This window comes from Hippoglossus stenolepis, chromosome 3, assembly GCF_022539355.2.
Source record: "Hippoglossus stenolepis isolate QCI-W04-F060 chromosome 3, HSTE1.2, whole genome shotgun sequence".
Taxonomy (NCBI): domain Eukaryota; kingdom Metazoa; phylum Chordata; class Actinopteri; order Pleuronectiformes; family Pleuronectidae; genus Hippoglossus; species Hippoglossus stenolepis.
Genome location: NC_061485.1, coordinates 10,226,734 through 10,241,773, shown reverse-complemented (window position 1 = coordinate 10,241,773; position 15,040 = coordinate 10,226,734). Strand labels below are relative to the sequence as shown.

The 15,040-nt window shown below is 41.1% G+C and overlaps 1 protein-coding gene across 6 annotated transcripts in view; it reads right to left on the bottom strand.

The window, feature by feature from the left end:
* ppp1r16b (protein phosphatase 1, regulatory subunit 16B) overlaps window positions 1-15,040 on the bottom strand; it is a 73,361-nt gene that overhangs the window by 9,453 nt on the left and 48,868 nt on the right. For all 6 annotated transcript variants that reach the window (XM_035152564.2, XM_035152570.2, XM_035152565.2 and 3 more), the window contains 3 exons: window positions 8,259-8,404; window positions 6,099-6,202; window positions 1,359-1,483 (listed from right to left, as the gene is read on the bottom strand). In XM_035152564.2, coding sequence (XP_035008455.1) covers window positions 1,359-1,483; window positions 6,099-6,202; window positions 8,259-8,404 — 375 coding nt within the window. The remainder of the gene's footprint in view (window positions 1-1,358; window positions 1,484-6,098; window positions 6,203-8,258; window positions 8,405-15,040) is intronic.

The following is a 15,040-nucleotide window of genomic DNA, read 5'->3' as shown; positions in this document are numbered from 1 at the left end:
AATGACCTTACTTCACAGTTAATCATGCACTGGATGGCGAGTTGGATTGAAAGGCCCCAAGGATGAAGTGACGCATATTTCAAGTCTTAAGTTTCCTCGATATTCATCAGGTCGGACCTCGAAATGTATTCTTTCGTAAAGTAAATACTTTTAATACATGTCTGATATATTGCTCTTGTGTTGTTCTTCCATATAAAACCAGTAGAGGTGTATAGAAATGATTCCAAGGGACATACATGAATATTTTCTATCTTGTCGAGGATCCTTGGCTGAGAGGAAAAGATTGGGATCCTCTGCTTTAATTAGTATTAATTATTTACACAGTCCATGTCAAACTAAATGATTTAGAACTGTTTGTTTTATTCACCTGTAAACCCACAGTAACTGTTTATTCGATCTAGATTCATCTCACCGCTTTTCTGCTGGGAATGCAAATAGACCAGCTTCACTATATTTTTATATTTATTTGTTAATTCCTAAAACGACCGCGTTTGAAGCCTTTTATCTTTCATTTCCAATTGAATCATTTCTTATCAGTAGAATTTGAATTGGTGCTCGTTTGTTCGGCCCCTGAGAGGATTGTGTTTCACTTCAAACAGCCGCGATCGCCTCACTCACTCCACTGATATGAACACAAAGTCATTTTCTAATCTGCTCTTGCATCAGTTTATTCAAGTTCCATGGTGAAATTGAGCTTTTATGATTCTTGCTCACTCCTCATAGTTTTATTGTAAATATTTATTATCACAGGTTTACTCTGAATGCATTTGTAAATGATGGCTGCTGGTGTTCAGAGCTTATGAGCAGATCAGTTTTATACCTGCGGAGCATTTTGAAGTCAAGCTGCTGATTTGCCTTCCAGAAGATTATAATGAGTTTCTAAATGCCTGATTAACTTTAAAGGTTTAACAGCCTGATGAGTCAGTGTTGCAGAGCACATCATATTTAAAAGGTGAATCCATAATAAAGATGCTCCTCTTAAAATTTACAGAGCATTTATTTTTCTCCTCTCAGTGCAGAACTGTGACCATCAGAGAAGAGTGATGTGTCTCTGCGGCACTTTCCCAGAAACCACCACACCACCTGTAACAGCTCACTTTCTTTCAGAGGTGTAATCTTCTGGTTTGGAGGAAACTCGGACAGAGTCAAGGCCGTTTCTCTGAGCTATTTGAGCGTCTGACAAGCAGCTCTGATGGAGAACACTGTTCGATGTCTGGCTATAAACTGCACAGTCAAAACCACTTTCATTTCTTCTCAAGTGCACAAGCAGCCGCAGTGTTGTCCAAAAACCTGGACCTTTTTAACCACTCAACAGAGCTGCCCAAAACTCTGAGTGGCTTTGACAGAGAGTGTCTCACCAGTGTGGCTCCCTGAGAGTCCTGCTGGTTGACCTCCTCTCCCACTCGCACCAGCTCCTGAATGTCTCCCAGCATCCTCCTCTCGGTTGACGCCCGTGTCTCGTTGATCATCTCCTGGGTGATACCTGTCAGTCGAACACACAGGAATAAGAGTGTTAGTCACTGCTGGAGGGGACAGTTACTGATCTGAGGTACGTGGAGGGTTGAGCACGACCTCAGACATGACAGAGCAGGGACAAAACACAAGACATGATGTACATAATACTAACTTAGTGAATGTTGGACAGAGAAAGTTTCATTTTCTGGATTTTAAGATACACTGGAAGCTGACACTGCTTTTTCTTGTGTGGCATCAATCTAGAAAAGAAACAACGTGGGCCAAAGGTTTTCAAAGCATTCGGAATAAAGTAGAAATAAAATAATGTTAGTGGTAAGAAGGTTGTCTGTGATAAACTGGCAACCTGTCCAAGGTGTACCCCGCCTCTCACCCAATGTCTGCTGGGATAGGTTCCAGAGGAACAGCAGTATAGATAATGGATGGATACTGGATGGGCTATTTTGTCTTAGTTGCAACAGTATTTTACTAACGTGGGCCTCTTCCATCTTTTGGCAAACTTTTATGGTGTTAAATCTCAGGTGATTCTGTCTCAACTGCTATAAAAACGTCTCCTGTAATCCATCGCTCTGCTGCCAGGTCGGACTCAGTGCTGTGATTAACACACTACGGTGAAAACCTCCACCTTCCATGGCTCAGCAGAAATGTACCGAACAGTTCAGCAAATGTAAAGAAACGCAGGATTAACAATAATGAAAATAGTCTGTCATTCAGAACTGTTAGAAGGAGGAATTAGATCTATGAGTTTTATAACTACGCTAAATTAGTTTTAATGTTGTGGGTGTAAATATAAATCCTTTGTTAAAAAATCGAAACAAACCATTTTGCTTTATTTCTCAGCTGGAAAAGGTTAACGGCCCTTCAAATTAGAGCGGCTGGAGTAGAACAGGGGAAAGTGTCCCTCGTAGTTTCCTGCATCTCTGCAAATGTCTTGTTCGGCCTCATTAACTGCCCAAACACTTACAGCTATTCAATTTAACATTAGCAGATGAAAGACTGGACAGAATCTTGTCATTGTGCTTGTTTAAATTAGTTTTAAACCAATCGGTCACACAAGGTCTGTAGACGGATGAATGAGATCATGTTGCGCACGGTGACGTGTGTTAATGTGTTGATTTGTTATTCAAAACTAGATAATGAACCTCATTTCAATACAGATATTAATCTGAGTGACCAGAAAAAGAGCAAAGCAGATTTCTCTTTGAAAAGCTGAAAATCAGAAAGTATTTCACAGTTTTGCAAATAACCTAAAATTGTGATTATTAAAATTGTTGTCGAATAATTTTCTACTAATCAATAAGTAATTTCAGCTCTGAATCAAAACTTTTAATTTGTCTTATCACACTAACATCCCCACCATTATTGTTTGAATACAACATCCACCCAACCATTAAACCCTGGACCATTACAGGCCCAACACACAGTGACAAACAACCACCTCACTCCCATCAGGCTGTGGGAGGAGGCCGGAGCAGCCGGGGGAAAACTTCTGCAAACACAAACTCATAGAAAGGTCCTGTCCAAAATGGGATTCAAACCTTTTTCCCTGTGAGGCAACAGTGCAAACCACTCCTCCACCATGCCGCCCTGAATATAGCACAGAGAATATGCAGCCAGTTGATCTGACTCTTGTACTTTCTCAACTTTCTTTCACCAGTTCTATTCCAGGTGGATATTTTCCCCTCATCACTGCAGCTAATCAAGGATGAACGGGGCTCTACAGGGGAGGATCAAGGAAGAGGCAGATCAGTCGATGCCGCATATCAAGTAATGTGTGTGTGTGCGTGGGTTTGTGTGTGTGTGTGTGTGTGTGTGTGTGTGTGTGAAGGAAAGAGAGAAAGAGAGAGAACATGTGCTCATCCCTGGTGTGTGTCTGTGGAGAGAACTCTTATCCAGCAGTACAGTGCTGGGAACATTACGGGAGCAATTAGCAGCGCCGCTCTCTCTTTGATCAGCTTAATAATCATTCTTCTCACCTACTGTAGCGCTATCTGCATTCTGCGGCTCCACAGATCCTATTGTAAACCCAGAACCTCATTTTCCAGCGTCTGCTCCCTACGTCTCTCTCTCTCACTCTGTGTGTAGGTTTCCAATGTTGCCTCTCATCCAGGATGATTGTTTTTCATGTGTCCCATTTACAATGAAAATTAAAATCATTAACCCTGTACTTGTTTACAACACACTGCGTTTCCCAACAGGGATTTCCTGACCTTTAGTTGTCCTCAACTGAGCACTCATCACTCTCCAGCGCCACCTTGCTTCACTCACACGTCTCCCTGCTGTTTCTCATGAGGCAGCTCCCACTGTGGGATTTGACGAAGGAAAGTTCCAGTAGTTTTCAACTTTCTCTTATATAACTTGTGTGTGCACACTAAAGAGACAGTAAACCACAGCCTCACACACACACTCACTAGGTCATTTGGGTCCAATTCCAATGAAATTATTAAAGTGTAGGAGGCTTGTTTGCTTAGATGTTACAGCCCAGTTGCCAAACTAATATAAGTAAAATATTACTGATACTGGTCATATTGGTCATTATGTATATATAAAAAAAATTGTTTCCTAGATGTTGTAACTGAGGCTTGATATTTTACAGTTTAACCACAAACTTAATTATTAATTACTATAAATAAAAAGAAAACACAAATACAATATAGATATAGAGCTTGATAGAAAATAAACATAAATCTTTATGTCAACATTAATTCACCTTTTTTCTAAATTGTGTAAAAATCAAGGTTTTCATAAACAGCGATACCGATGTCTGATCTGTGAACGGCTCATGTCGGACGATTTTAAATCAACCTACAGATAAATGTTTCTATTCAATATGGTTGTTTTGCTGGAGTCCGTGTTAACTCACTGTATAATAAAGAATAGTAGATTTTGCACTGTAGCTTTTCATGCACTGTGCTGTCAAAATCTTTTCCTCCGACTCTGAGCCAGAAAGCGAATAAGTGTCGTGGTCCAAACTGCTGAACTCTTCCTTTTAAACCCTCCATAATTTAGCAGCCAACCTTGGCATTGGGTCTGTAATGCTTCTCTAAACACAAAACCTCTGCTACTACAGATTTTAATGCCTTGTTGCCAACTGAGTGTTCACACACACACAAAAAAACCTAAGAGCCTATGTTAAAAAGTCTGAATATAATAAATCCGTCCGTCACCATGACTCTTTATCTCAGTGTTGGATTCTATCACAAACACATCAGAACCAGCGTGAGTTTCCGCTCCTTCCTCACTGAACGGACGTGTATTTATGTGCATGTCAGCGCCGATCTCCTCGAACTGTCTCTCAGTCGTGTCACTCAGACAAACTGTGCCGACTGCGGCTGTTTACAGTGACACAGCAGGAATATACAGTCGAGCAATTTGCATCCCGTCAGGAGAGAGAGAGCGCTTTGAATATCTCAGGTGTCAATCCTGTAACTGTGCGAGACACTGAGGTCACCACCCTGCTGACATCTCCCTCAGCAGTCTGTTCCTGGAGAAGCTTCAAAGAAGAAGCTGTACATTGTATATGACAAATGAGAAAAGTGTTTGTGAGTCAAAGATAATTGTGTGATATTCACCTTCAGCTAAATCCTTCTACTAAACAGCAATCATCCCATCATGTCTAATTCTACCAGGGCACAGCAGCTCAGACTAAAGTGATGTTCTAACACTATAAAACCGATAACACCAAAATAAAAGGAACTGGATTAAAGTGTGTTTATCTGATCACACCAGAAAAAATAACACTTAAATAATCCTAACAGTTTAAGTCTGTTAACACAAAGATTGCATTTGTACAATAAGTATCTTTTACCTCCCTCCAATGAGCCAATCGTCTGCTTTATAACAGCTCAACAGGAACATAACAGGCCAATCATGTTGCTGCCTTTGTGCACAGTTGAGTTTCGAAAATGGTTTTAACAGATCAGACATAACTCTGTGTTTACAGTCAAAAAACTGTTTATGTTTGATCAATTGGATACGGAGGCTTGAGTCGACCTGCAGTGGTTGCAGGTTCAATTCCAACCCGGCCTTAAAATATCTGAGGTAAGTGTACCTATGGTTTTTATTGGTTTACTGTAACATGAATTAGCATGGTTAGCATTTTCCACAGTGCTGTGTTGGCTGACGATGGACTGAGTTGTTTAAGTAGAGAAAAGAACGTTTTTAAACTTTTTGGGTGCAAAGTCACCAAATGATTCAAAATGTTTTCATCATATTTGACTGGTGATGGTGTACAAGCACCTGTTATGTCCCACTGACTATTGAAAGTGAAGTGATGGCTCACTCCCCATTCATTTAGATAGAAGTCCTGGTTTAATTAATCCTGAAATAACTCCAGGAGCGTTGCCAATATGGCTGCAGAATGATGACACCTGCCTGTATGGACTCTGATTGTACCTTTGTCCATATCATACTTACTGGGACTAATAAGCTCTACAGTGCAATACAGTACTGGCACTATATTGAAGACATTAGACACAGCAGTCTGTTCTAATGGCATAATTACCTTCATGGGGAAGCAGTGTTCTGTCTTTTACTCTGTCTGATCTGCAGACTAATCAGTTCCCAAAAGATTCTGTCAACTGTGTGTGTGTAGTTCTGCTTCTCTTCAAACACTCAAACTCTACCTCTGTTGGCCATGGACGTCTCGATGATGTCCAGGGTTGGGTCGTCTTCACACAGATCGTACGGCATGTTCCCGTCAGAGTTGACCGCCAGCAGATCTGCACCACTGCGGAAAACAAGCAAGTAAATGATTAATAATAATAATTTAATAAATGTACAGTATCCATGAGTATAGGAGGGAAAGTTGTTTCATATATGATACTGAACACACAATCATCTGAGATGCAGGGACACCCAAAAAGGGGGAAAGTAATTGACGGACTAAATCTAATTTCGTGAGGTTTTCAGATAGAAAGGCCTGTTTATATCAGCAGTGTGTTCATCCATCATAGTAAAATAGACAGGCTGTGTTTTATATTCTCATCGGTCCTGACAGCCAAAAACTGCTGAAAACCGCTGATCTATAACTCAGGAGTCCTGGAGAGGAACGACAAAATATATCTGAGCGTGCACTTACTGATGATGCTTATTAAATTCCCTTAGTCCAGAACAAGTTAATCTGCATCATTCAGCTGTTTTTGAAATCTTTCATCACTTCACTGTGGATAATGAGTCCAAGTGATATGATGAGTGGTATGACAACTTCTGTGTGTCAACAGATGGCAGCAGTGTGTGTGTGTGTGTGTGTGTGTGTGTGTGTTGTGTGTGTGTGTGTGTGTGTGTGTGTGTGTGTGTGTGTGTGTGTGTGTGTGTGTGTGTGTGTGTGTGTATTGTTTCCTGTTCCTGCACATAGACTCTGATTTCTGCATGTCCACAGGCAGCAGACACAATAAGAGGTGTGTTCACATACAGCATCTTAATTTGTCTGATCTGTTCGTGCCTCTTTGAGTGTCTCACCATTACAACAGATAAAACGTGACCATTGTGTGAGATCACATCTGTACTGATTGCACATGTGCAGGTGGGTTGTATATAAAGAGGACCCCGGCTCTGGAAAACCTCAGTCAGTGTTATTGAATCTCGAATTACATTTGCATAGCAGGGACAACTAATAACAACCATTTGTAAATCATTACGTCCCCTGTGGCTGAGAGATAATTCAATATTATTGTTCATTAACTTTTCCTGGAATCGCATCACGATGACATGATCATCTCTTGTTATTGTTGTACTGAACTCAGTTTAAATTGATGATCCTGAGCAAACTGTAATTACAATTTGACCAAATGAGTGACTGAAGCACATAAAAATGCTGTCGTACGAACGGTATTTAAAAACTGGATGAATATGCCTTCATATTGTTATAACCACATCTTCCAGCCTTCATTTAACATTTCACACAGGTGGAAAAAAATGGAGAATGATGCCATTTCCCTTTAAATGACTATTGCTTTTAATGTGTGCATTTCCTTTACTGCATCACCTGTTGTTTTTGTGCCAGAATAACCTTCTAGCTCCCGCAGCTCAATAATGAAAGATTTTTACCTCCACCGAGGAGGTTATGTTTTCACCCCTGTACGTTTTTTGGTATTTTGGTCTGATGGTTTGTGAGCATGATGACACAAACAATAACTGAATGGATTTCCACAAAACTTAGTGGAAGGATGCGGTATGAGTCAGGAAAGAACCCAACACATTTTGGGGATTTCTTTTCAATTTCTTTTTCATTGCAAATTGAAAGTAGAAGTTTTTTCGACATTTTCATCGATTTCTCAGAAAATATTTCATGGATCTCGATGAAAATGGAACTGATATCTATGAGTTTGTGAAATTTAGTGCAGCTTGATTGAATTTAAGGGGACCGGTGGCATTGGCAGAGATATGTGCTCTACTGAATGCCACTCTAGTTTTAGCTCTGTGTGTGTGTGAGAGTGCGTGTACAGCATTTTCTGTTTTCTCACTCTTAACCTTGGATTGATTGACACAAGTCTCGCTGATCTTTACTTGCAAACCTTTCCCAGATGATCGATGGCTGGAATAATCAATCAATGGCCTGCTGAACTGAATCAGACAGATCCTGGTGCATGTCATTGTGTTATTAATTTAGTTATTCATTAAAAACGTGGGCTTTGCTGAAAGACGTAGCACCGCTGCTCTTTCTCCCTGAGGCCTAATTAACCAGATATTACATTTCATAAAAATGAAAGAAGCTCTCATGATGGAGGGCGGAGTGGTTCAGTATCTCAGGCAGTCTGGTGTAGTAGTGCATCTGCATGACTCACTGTGAAATGAGAATCCTGACCAGTCCTGCGTGGCCACAGGTGGCAGCAGCGTGCAGAGGCGTCCACAGCTCGTTGTCCTGAGCGTTGACGCCGGCTCCTCGGTCCAACAGGATCTTCACCATCTCCTCGTAGTTGTCTATACAACACTGTGAAGAGACAGAGGACATGGGAGGAGGGGGGAGGGAGGAGGGGGAGAGGAGACATTTTTTTATTTTTTGATAATGTGATAGTTCCAACCAAAGCAGCTTATCACACAACCTAAAACTCTTCTTTGTTCCTGCCGCCTGCAGTTGAGGAGCCCACTTGTTTTTTTAGGTTTGTGACATCACATTTTCCAGACAGACATTTGTTTACTGCAGTGTTAGGGCAGGATCAGAGGAATGTATCAGTGGGGAACCTAAAACTCTCACTCACTTCCAATTCTTCTTCAAATAAAACATTCGCGTGGATTCACGTGGAGTTCAACTTTGATGAACTTTGACCAGCGACATTCTCCTTCATTTGCTAATGTGTGACCGTGCTTTTAATGTGGAAGTACGCAGCCGTGGCGCTGAATGCTTATTTCACCCAAAATATGTCATTTATCATATACAAGTCACATGTTGCATGTTTAAAAACGTGATTTTCAGAACCTTAGACAGACATAAACAAAAATAGTGAGGAAATGGATGAAATATAGACAGAAAAAGACAGATGGACACAAAGGGGCCAGGATAGGAACAAAAAAGAAAAGCCTGATATAACACTGCAGGACGTGTGTGTGTGTGTGTGTGTGTGTGTGTGTGTGTGTGTGTGTGTGTGTGTGTGTGTGTGTGTGTGTGTGTGTGTGTGTGTGTGTGTGTGTGTGTGTGTGTGTGTGTGTGTGTCTGCTGTTTTTAAACTTGATCTCTGGTGCAAACAGATCCACACTTTCCTCTTGTTTGAAGGAAAACGAAATGCTGTGTGAAAAAGAGCTTTTAGTCTGATGTAGCATATAAAATTCATACAGTGAGTAATCAGCTGCTCTGCACTGATGCCACACGCCTCAGCACCTTAATCATTGCAAGAAAAGAATGAGAAGAGACTCATTTGTCACCAACAGCACCGACGAACGAGAAGTCCATAAAGCGTATCGCCCCAAAGTCCTTTCACAGCATATTGCAGCGAACAAAACTGAGAACACATTAGGCCAATTTGGACACAGTCAGTGTGACATCTCAGACATTGTGTGGGTTGTTCCCTGGATCCAAAACAAAATCACACCCATCCACAGAGACAGAGAAACAAAGACACAGAGGGACAGAAAGTATTTTCCTCGTTAAACTGGGTGTGATTACAGGGTGGGTAGGAAGTGGAATTTTCCATAAAAACCATCCTCCAATCAAACTGCTGTCAGCGGCAGCAGCAGTTTTCTCCATGAGAGCTAATTGGTGCGAGTGTGTCAGCACCACACGGCTAAACAAAGACAAACGACAGAATAGACGAGAGAGAGAGAGAGAAACAACATAGAGGGAGGAAGAGAGACTGAAAGACGCGGATATGGGGCTAGAGAATGAGATTATGCAGTCACAGTAGGAGGGTCAGACATAATCAGAAAACTGAAAGTGTGAGAGGGGCAGCTCAGCACGACCACACGTTAGTATTTGTGCCGGTAAAAGCTGTTGATTTGAATCGGTCTCATGTTATCAAACCTCTCATCACAGCAGTTCATAGTATGGAGACAAAGAGTCAACGTCATATAGAAAATGTGTTTTTTAGAAACAGAAGTTTTCCCAAAGACAATATTTAAATTTGAGAGGAGTCACCGAGCCGTTATTTCTCTTGACTCTCCCTCTCTGATGTCTGTCATGATGAAATGTCAAAAGTAGAAAATCCAATCCAAAAAAGATAAATAGTGAGGAAAGCAGCCAATATACACTCAATTTCTTTACTGTTTTATACCATTTATCATGTAAATGCTTCTGGGAAGTAACAGTGTATCCCAGCATGCATTTTGATGGAGGCAAGGACCCTGGACAGGTAACTAACTAGTTTATAACTTGGTGAACATACAAGTCTGTACTCGCTTCCAATTTCCATTGCTATCCACCGAATCATTAGAGGACAGACGAAAGTCATTTTGAGAAGTGAAAACAATAACAGCAGACTTATCTTAAATGTCCAAGTTATATATTCATAGTACTCGTGCTAACACTAACAGATCAAAGTAGGAAAAAGTAAAAAGTAGAAACTAACTCTTAACTATATTTTAAACACGATACAACACAATCAAGGCAAATAAAGTTAAATGTTACTTTTCCGAGTATAAATATTCTTCTTAGAAACGAGTATCAGTGTCAAGTGTCATCCAGGAAACAGGTTCAGTGATTGTGAGAGGATTTGGTGGTTGAGAAGTCACATCTCTGTCGACCAAGAAAACAAAACCTCAGCAGCCTCTCTTCTCAGACCTGCTCTTTATCTGAGCTTCAACCTTCCTATCTTAAAAAAACTGATCTCAATACAATGATGAAAAAACTACAGACTACTCAGACGTATAGAGAAAATTAGTTGTGCGCATTCTCTGGAGTTTTGTAGCTTTGTCTGTCGGGACGTCTCAGATAAGGCAGCTCTGACATTGTGTTGGTGTGTATGTATATTAATATACAACACAAGGAAGGAAATGAAATTACTGCACAGATGCAGATGGTTGATTACAGAGAAACAGATCAGAGGTGAAATGAATTGCAAAGCAAATACAAACGCTGACTGACTGGAAACACGACTAACAAACATCCTGTGAATAACATTTTAGTTGAAATATTCAAAACCTTCTTACACCCAAGTCTAAAGATTTCACATAAAAATATGAATCTAACACAAAAAAGGAAAGATTGAAATTAACATAGAAATCTTGGGTGTTCAATGGCTATAATGCAACAGTGGTTTTGATTTATTAAGGTCTGATTTGTCCGATTTTATCTCTATGATGCTTGTGTGCATTAAAAATCTAATTGACCACCGGAATCCAATTCATGTTTGGCTTTGAGCTGTGGCTGCTGTTTACATGATGTGTCCCACAGAAACAGAGTCTGACCTGTGGATCAACAGGTACAGCAGAAAAGAAATAAATCTAAAAGTTTGAAAAGGTTAGAAAAATGTTAAGTTAAATAAGACTTCACTACGGAAATTAAACTTTATTTCTCTTACAAGTAAAACTGAACTGAATTAATATGCAACAAAAGCTAAGGGGGGTGTCAAATCTGAGATTAATGAGCAGTCAAATTAAATGTATGAATCATCTGCTACATATGAGGATTTTCATCATCTTTCAATCTGCATTTTATTTTCTCGATTAAACAGAAAACACAGTTTCCCTGCAAATGCTGATACAGCTTCAGAATCAGAATTACTAGTTAGTACAAAGTATTAACCAAAATGTGTGGTCACACTCTTTTTAATTATAATCCACAAAGCCTGATCCTTTTTTTTGCAGTGGAGTAAGTTCAACATGTGAGGAAGTCTCTGTATGTGAATATAAAGAGAGTTCGAGGATAGTGAAATCAGTCAGGCGGCATGAAGACTAAAGGGAATAAATGAAAGCTCCAATACGTGGATCTGGTTCCCAGTTATAGGGCACAGGAGGAGGCTCACTTTTCATTTTATCTGAAGAAATCTGCATCCAGCACAGTGTGGGAGAGACATGTGCTGCTCATCACACATTATATTATTTATTTATTTATTATAGAATGTATTCAGCTGCTGTGGGATGTGAAACAGAAAGACCACAGAACAACCAGTCGCCGATATGTGACCTTGTAGAGCTGCCAAAAGCAGACGTAGTTCTCTGTGGAAACCAGTCTACTGAGTCAATGTTATTTCCGGTGTCGATAGTGTTCAAATAGCTGTTAAGAGTGAGAGACAGAAGAATGAGTCACTATTATAATTTCCCCCATCTGTGCTGGTGTGGACGCATGTATGAAGATACAGAATTGTTTCATGGAGATAGTCATTCAGAGAAAAAGTGGTAAACTGAAAACTTTAAGATACAGTTCAGAGAAAAATGAGCAGCGTCATGAAACCAACAGGAAAAAAGACGTACAAGCTTGACAGAGGCGCCAGATACGCTGATGGATTATCTCACATCTGAAGCTGCAGCAGTGGCACGACAAGACGTCTGCAGAAAACCCCCAAAAGACTGTAACCTGAACGACAGCTAACAACTCACAGTCCAGTCGACCTGCTACACTAATGTCTCAGCCGTTTCTCTTTAAAATCACAACATAGTTGCACCCACAACCTAGCAACCAAGCTAAACGTCCAGCCTTCCCCTGTAGATCTGTTGTATACCACCTCCATCCCTCTTGTCCCGGCAACAAGACAATGAAGCAAGCAATGAAATAATGTGCCTTTCATTCACACAACGACAGGGTGTGTGTGTGTGTGTGTGTGTGTGTGTGTGTGTGTGTGTGTGTGTGTGTGTGTGTGTGTGTGTGTGTGTGGTACCGGACAAAGGCCCAAATTATGTCTGTGTGGCTGGAAAACAACAGCGACAGTCTTGCTGGGATCAGTGGGCTGAGAAGATTGTGGCTCAGGCTGAGGAGCAAACTGAAGGAAGTCAGGCTGAGACTTTTGACTGAATGGTTGAAATTCAATCAGGCCGTCGCTGACAGCGCCGACACTGAACCTGAAATACTGTGAGTTTAAATCTAGTAAGAGCAGCACCAGGTGGCTGAGAGTACAGCTGAGTCTGCAGGAGGTTAAAGGTTAACAGAGGCTTTAAATTTTACAAGAGCTCAGGCGACAGATGCAAATCACGAAGAGTGAAGGGGGTCTGAGTGGAGACGCCCGAGGTGCCAAGTTCAGCTGTTCAGAATTAAACCCAAATAGCTGAATGAATTAAATCTGGGCTGTGACAAGCAGCTGGGACATCAGAGGAGAACAGGTACGGGGCCTCTACTGAGGATTTCTGGGCTCCAGCACAATTCAAACGGCTGTTACACATGATTTCCTACATGCCAGTCGTAGCAAGTTGGTTTCACCACAAATTCACCATGCATCAAATAACAAATAAAAACCAAAGTTGCCAGATCAACAGAATCCAATTGATAAGAACTAAATTTTATGACAGAAACCATGGCAAACTTTGACTTTTGGCCGAGGAGGCAGGGTTTATGACCTCTAAGGCATTCAGCCACCAGGGGGAGATCAAGAAGATTTGGCTTTATTTTTGGGAGCTGTCATGTCATCTATCTTAACAGAGCATCGATTCATCTCTGTGACGACCTCTGCAGTCGACAAAAAGGTGAAACAACAACACCACCCCCTTCCGTGTTTGTATCTTTTACAGAACAGCGAGTTGGAATGAAGGTGCCACATTCCTGCTTTTAACAAGTTGTTTAAATAGAGCACCAACATTTGAGTAAACCTCTGAAACAAGAACCATGGCACAAAGTAAACTGACAGTTCCACTGCTTGTTACTGAAGTTGGGGCACAAGATGTAAGATGGTAACATGTTGGCAGAGCTGAGACCTCAAAGGCTGAAGTCAATGAAAGATCTGAAACTACACAAGAACACAGACACACAACTAAACAGCTCTACATGACCAAATCCTGCAGACGATCATCACAGCACAAGCTCAGTCATCTCTGCGTAAGTGTTTGATTGGTTGAATCATTGAAATAAATGTTTTTAAATGTGACTCCAGCAGCAGTCTGTTGATGTTCTGGGTCACGAAACGCCAGAGAACAGCTGTGACCCGACCAAATATGGGACAACGTGACGTAGGTGTGTTTGTGTGTTTGTTGTGAGTCAGAGGACCAAAAATATCCCAGCAGCACGTTTAATTCCTCCCGGCTAGGTAAGCTATCTGCTGACAGCAGCTTTGTAAATATGAAGCTGCTGAAGTCCTGACATTTTCTGGAGGGGCTATTTGAGAGACGTCCGAGTCCGTTCCTCTGGATATTTTCTTGAACGTTTCCTACCAGCCCCCATAAGAAAATGTCAGGAAAATATCAGAAAATATCAGACATTGATTGAGAATACGGCAAGGAAGCTGTCCGGAAGATTCACAGCGAGGGAGTGGCCGTTACATCCTGGTTCCTGCATGCTTCATCCAGGTGCCCCCCTAACCTGAATGTTCCAGACATTCTCCTTTTGTTGTGAACGCATCTGACTCGGAGAATCTCCTGCTGCGTTCTTCATATGTGAAAGGCGAACTCCAGAAAATGTCCAGACCTGATTTAAGAGTAAATGTCTAACAACGTCTCTAGAGACATGTGTGATACCATCTAACTCTTGGCATGAAAGCAAACGAGCATATTTCTTCATTCTGAGACTCAATTTATTCTTACACACTATCCCAATGTGGCCTAACCAAAAAATACAGGAAATGATATACGACCCTTCCAGAACTAAAGCTATCGAGGAGCTTTCATGAAGCACTGAGTGATTCTCACGGGCTGACGTAGTAAATTGTGAAGTGTGTACAGGTGTGTGAATCCATGTGCTGCTGTTTTACCTATGCTATGGGGACCTCGATCTGTTTACACAGTCACATTACGAGAATTTGTCGTCCTTATGGGGACAAAAAGAGAATTATTATACTGTAAATCATTCAACTTTGAGATGAGGGCCTGTTTTAATGTTAGGCTTAGGTTAAGGACAAGGGCTAGGGAAAGCATTACATCAGTGACAGTCCCTCGTGTGTGTGTGTGTGTGTGTGTGTGTGTGTGTGCACATACAGTGCTTCTGCAAGCCATTTATTGATTAATGTCTCATTTCAGTGAGGTGAAACCAACCCTAGATAGGAATGACATCTCATTT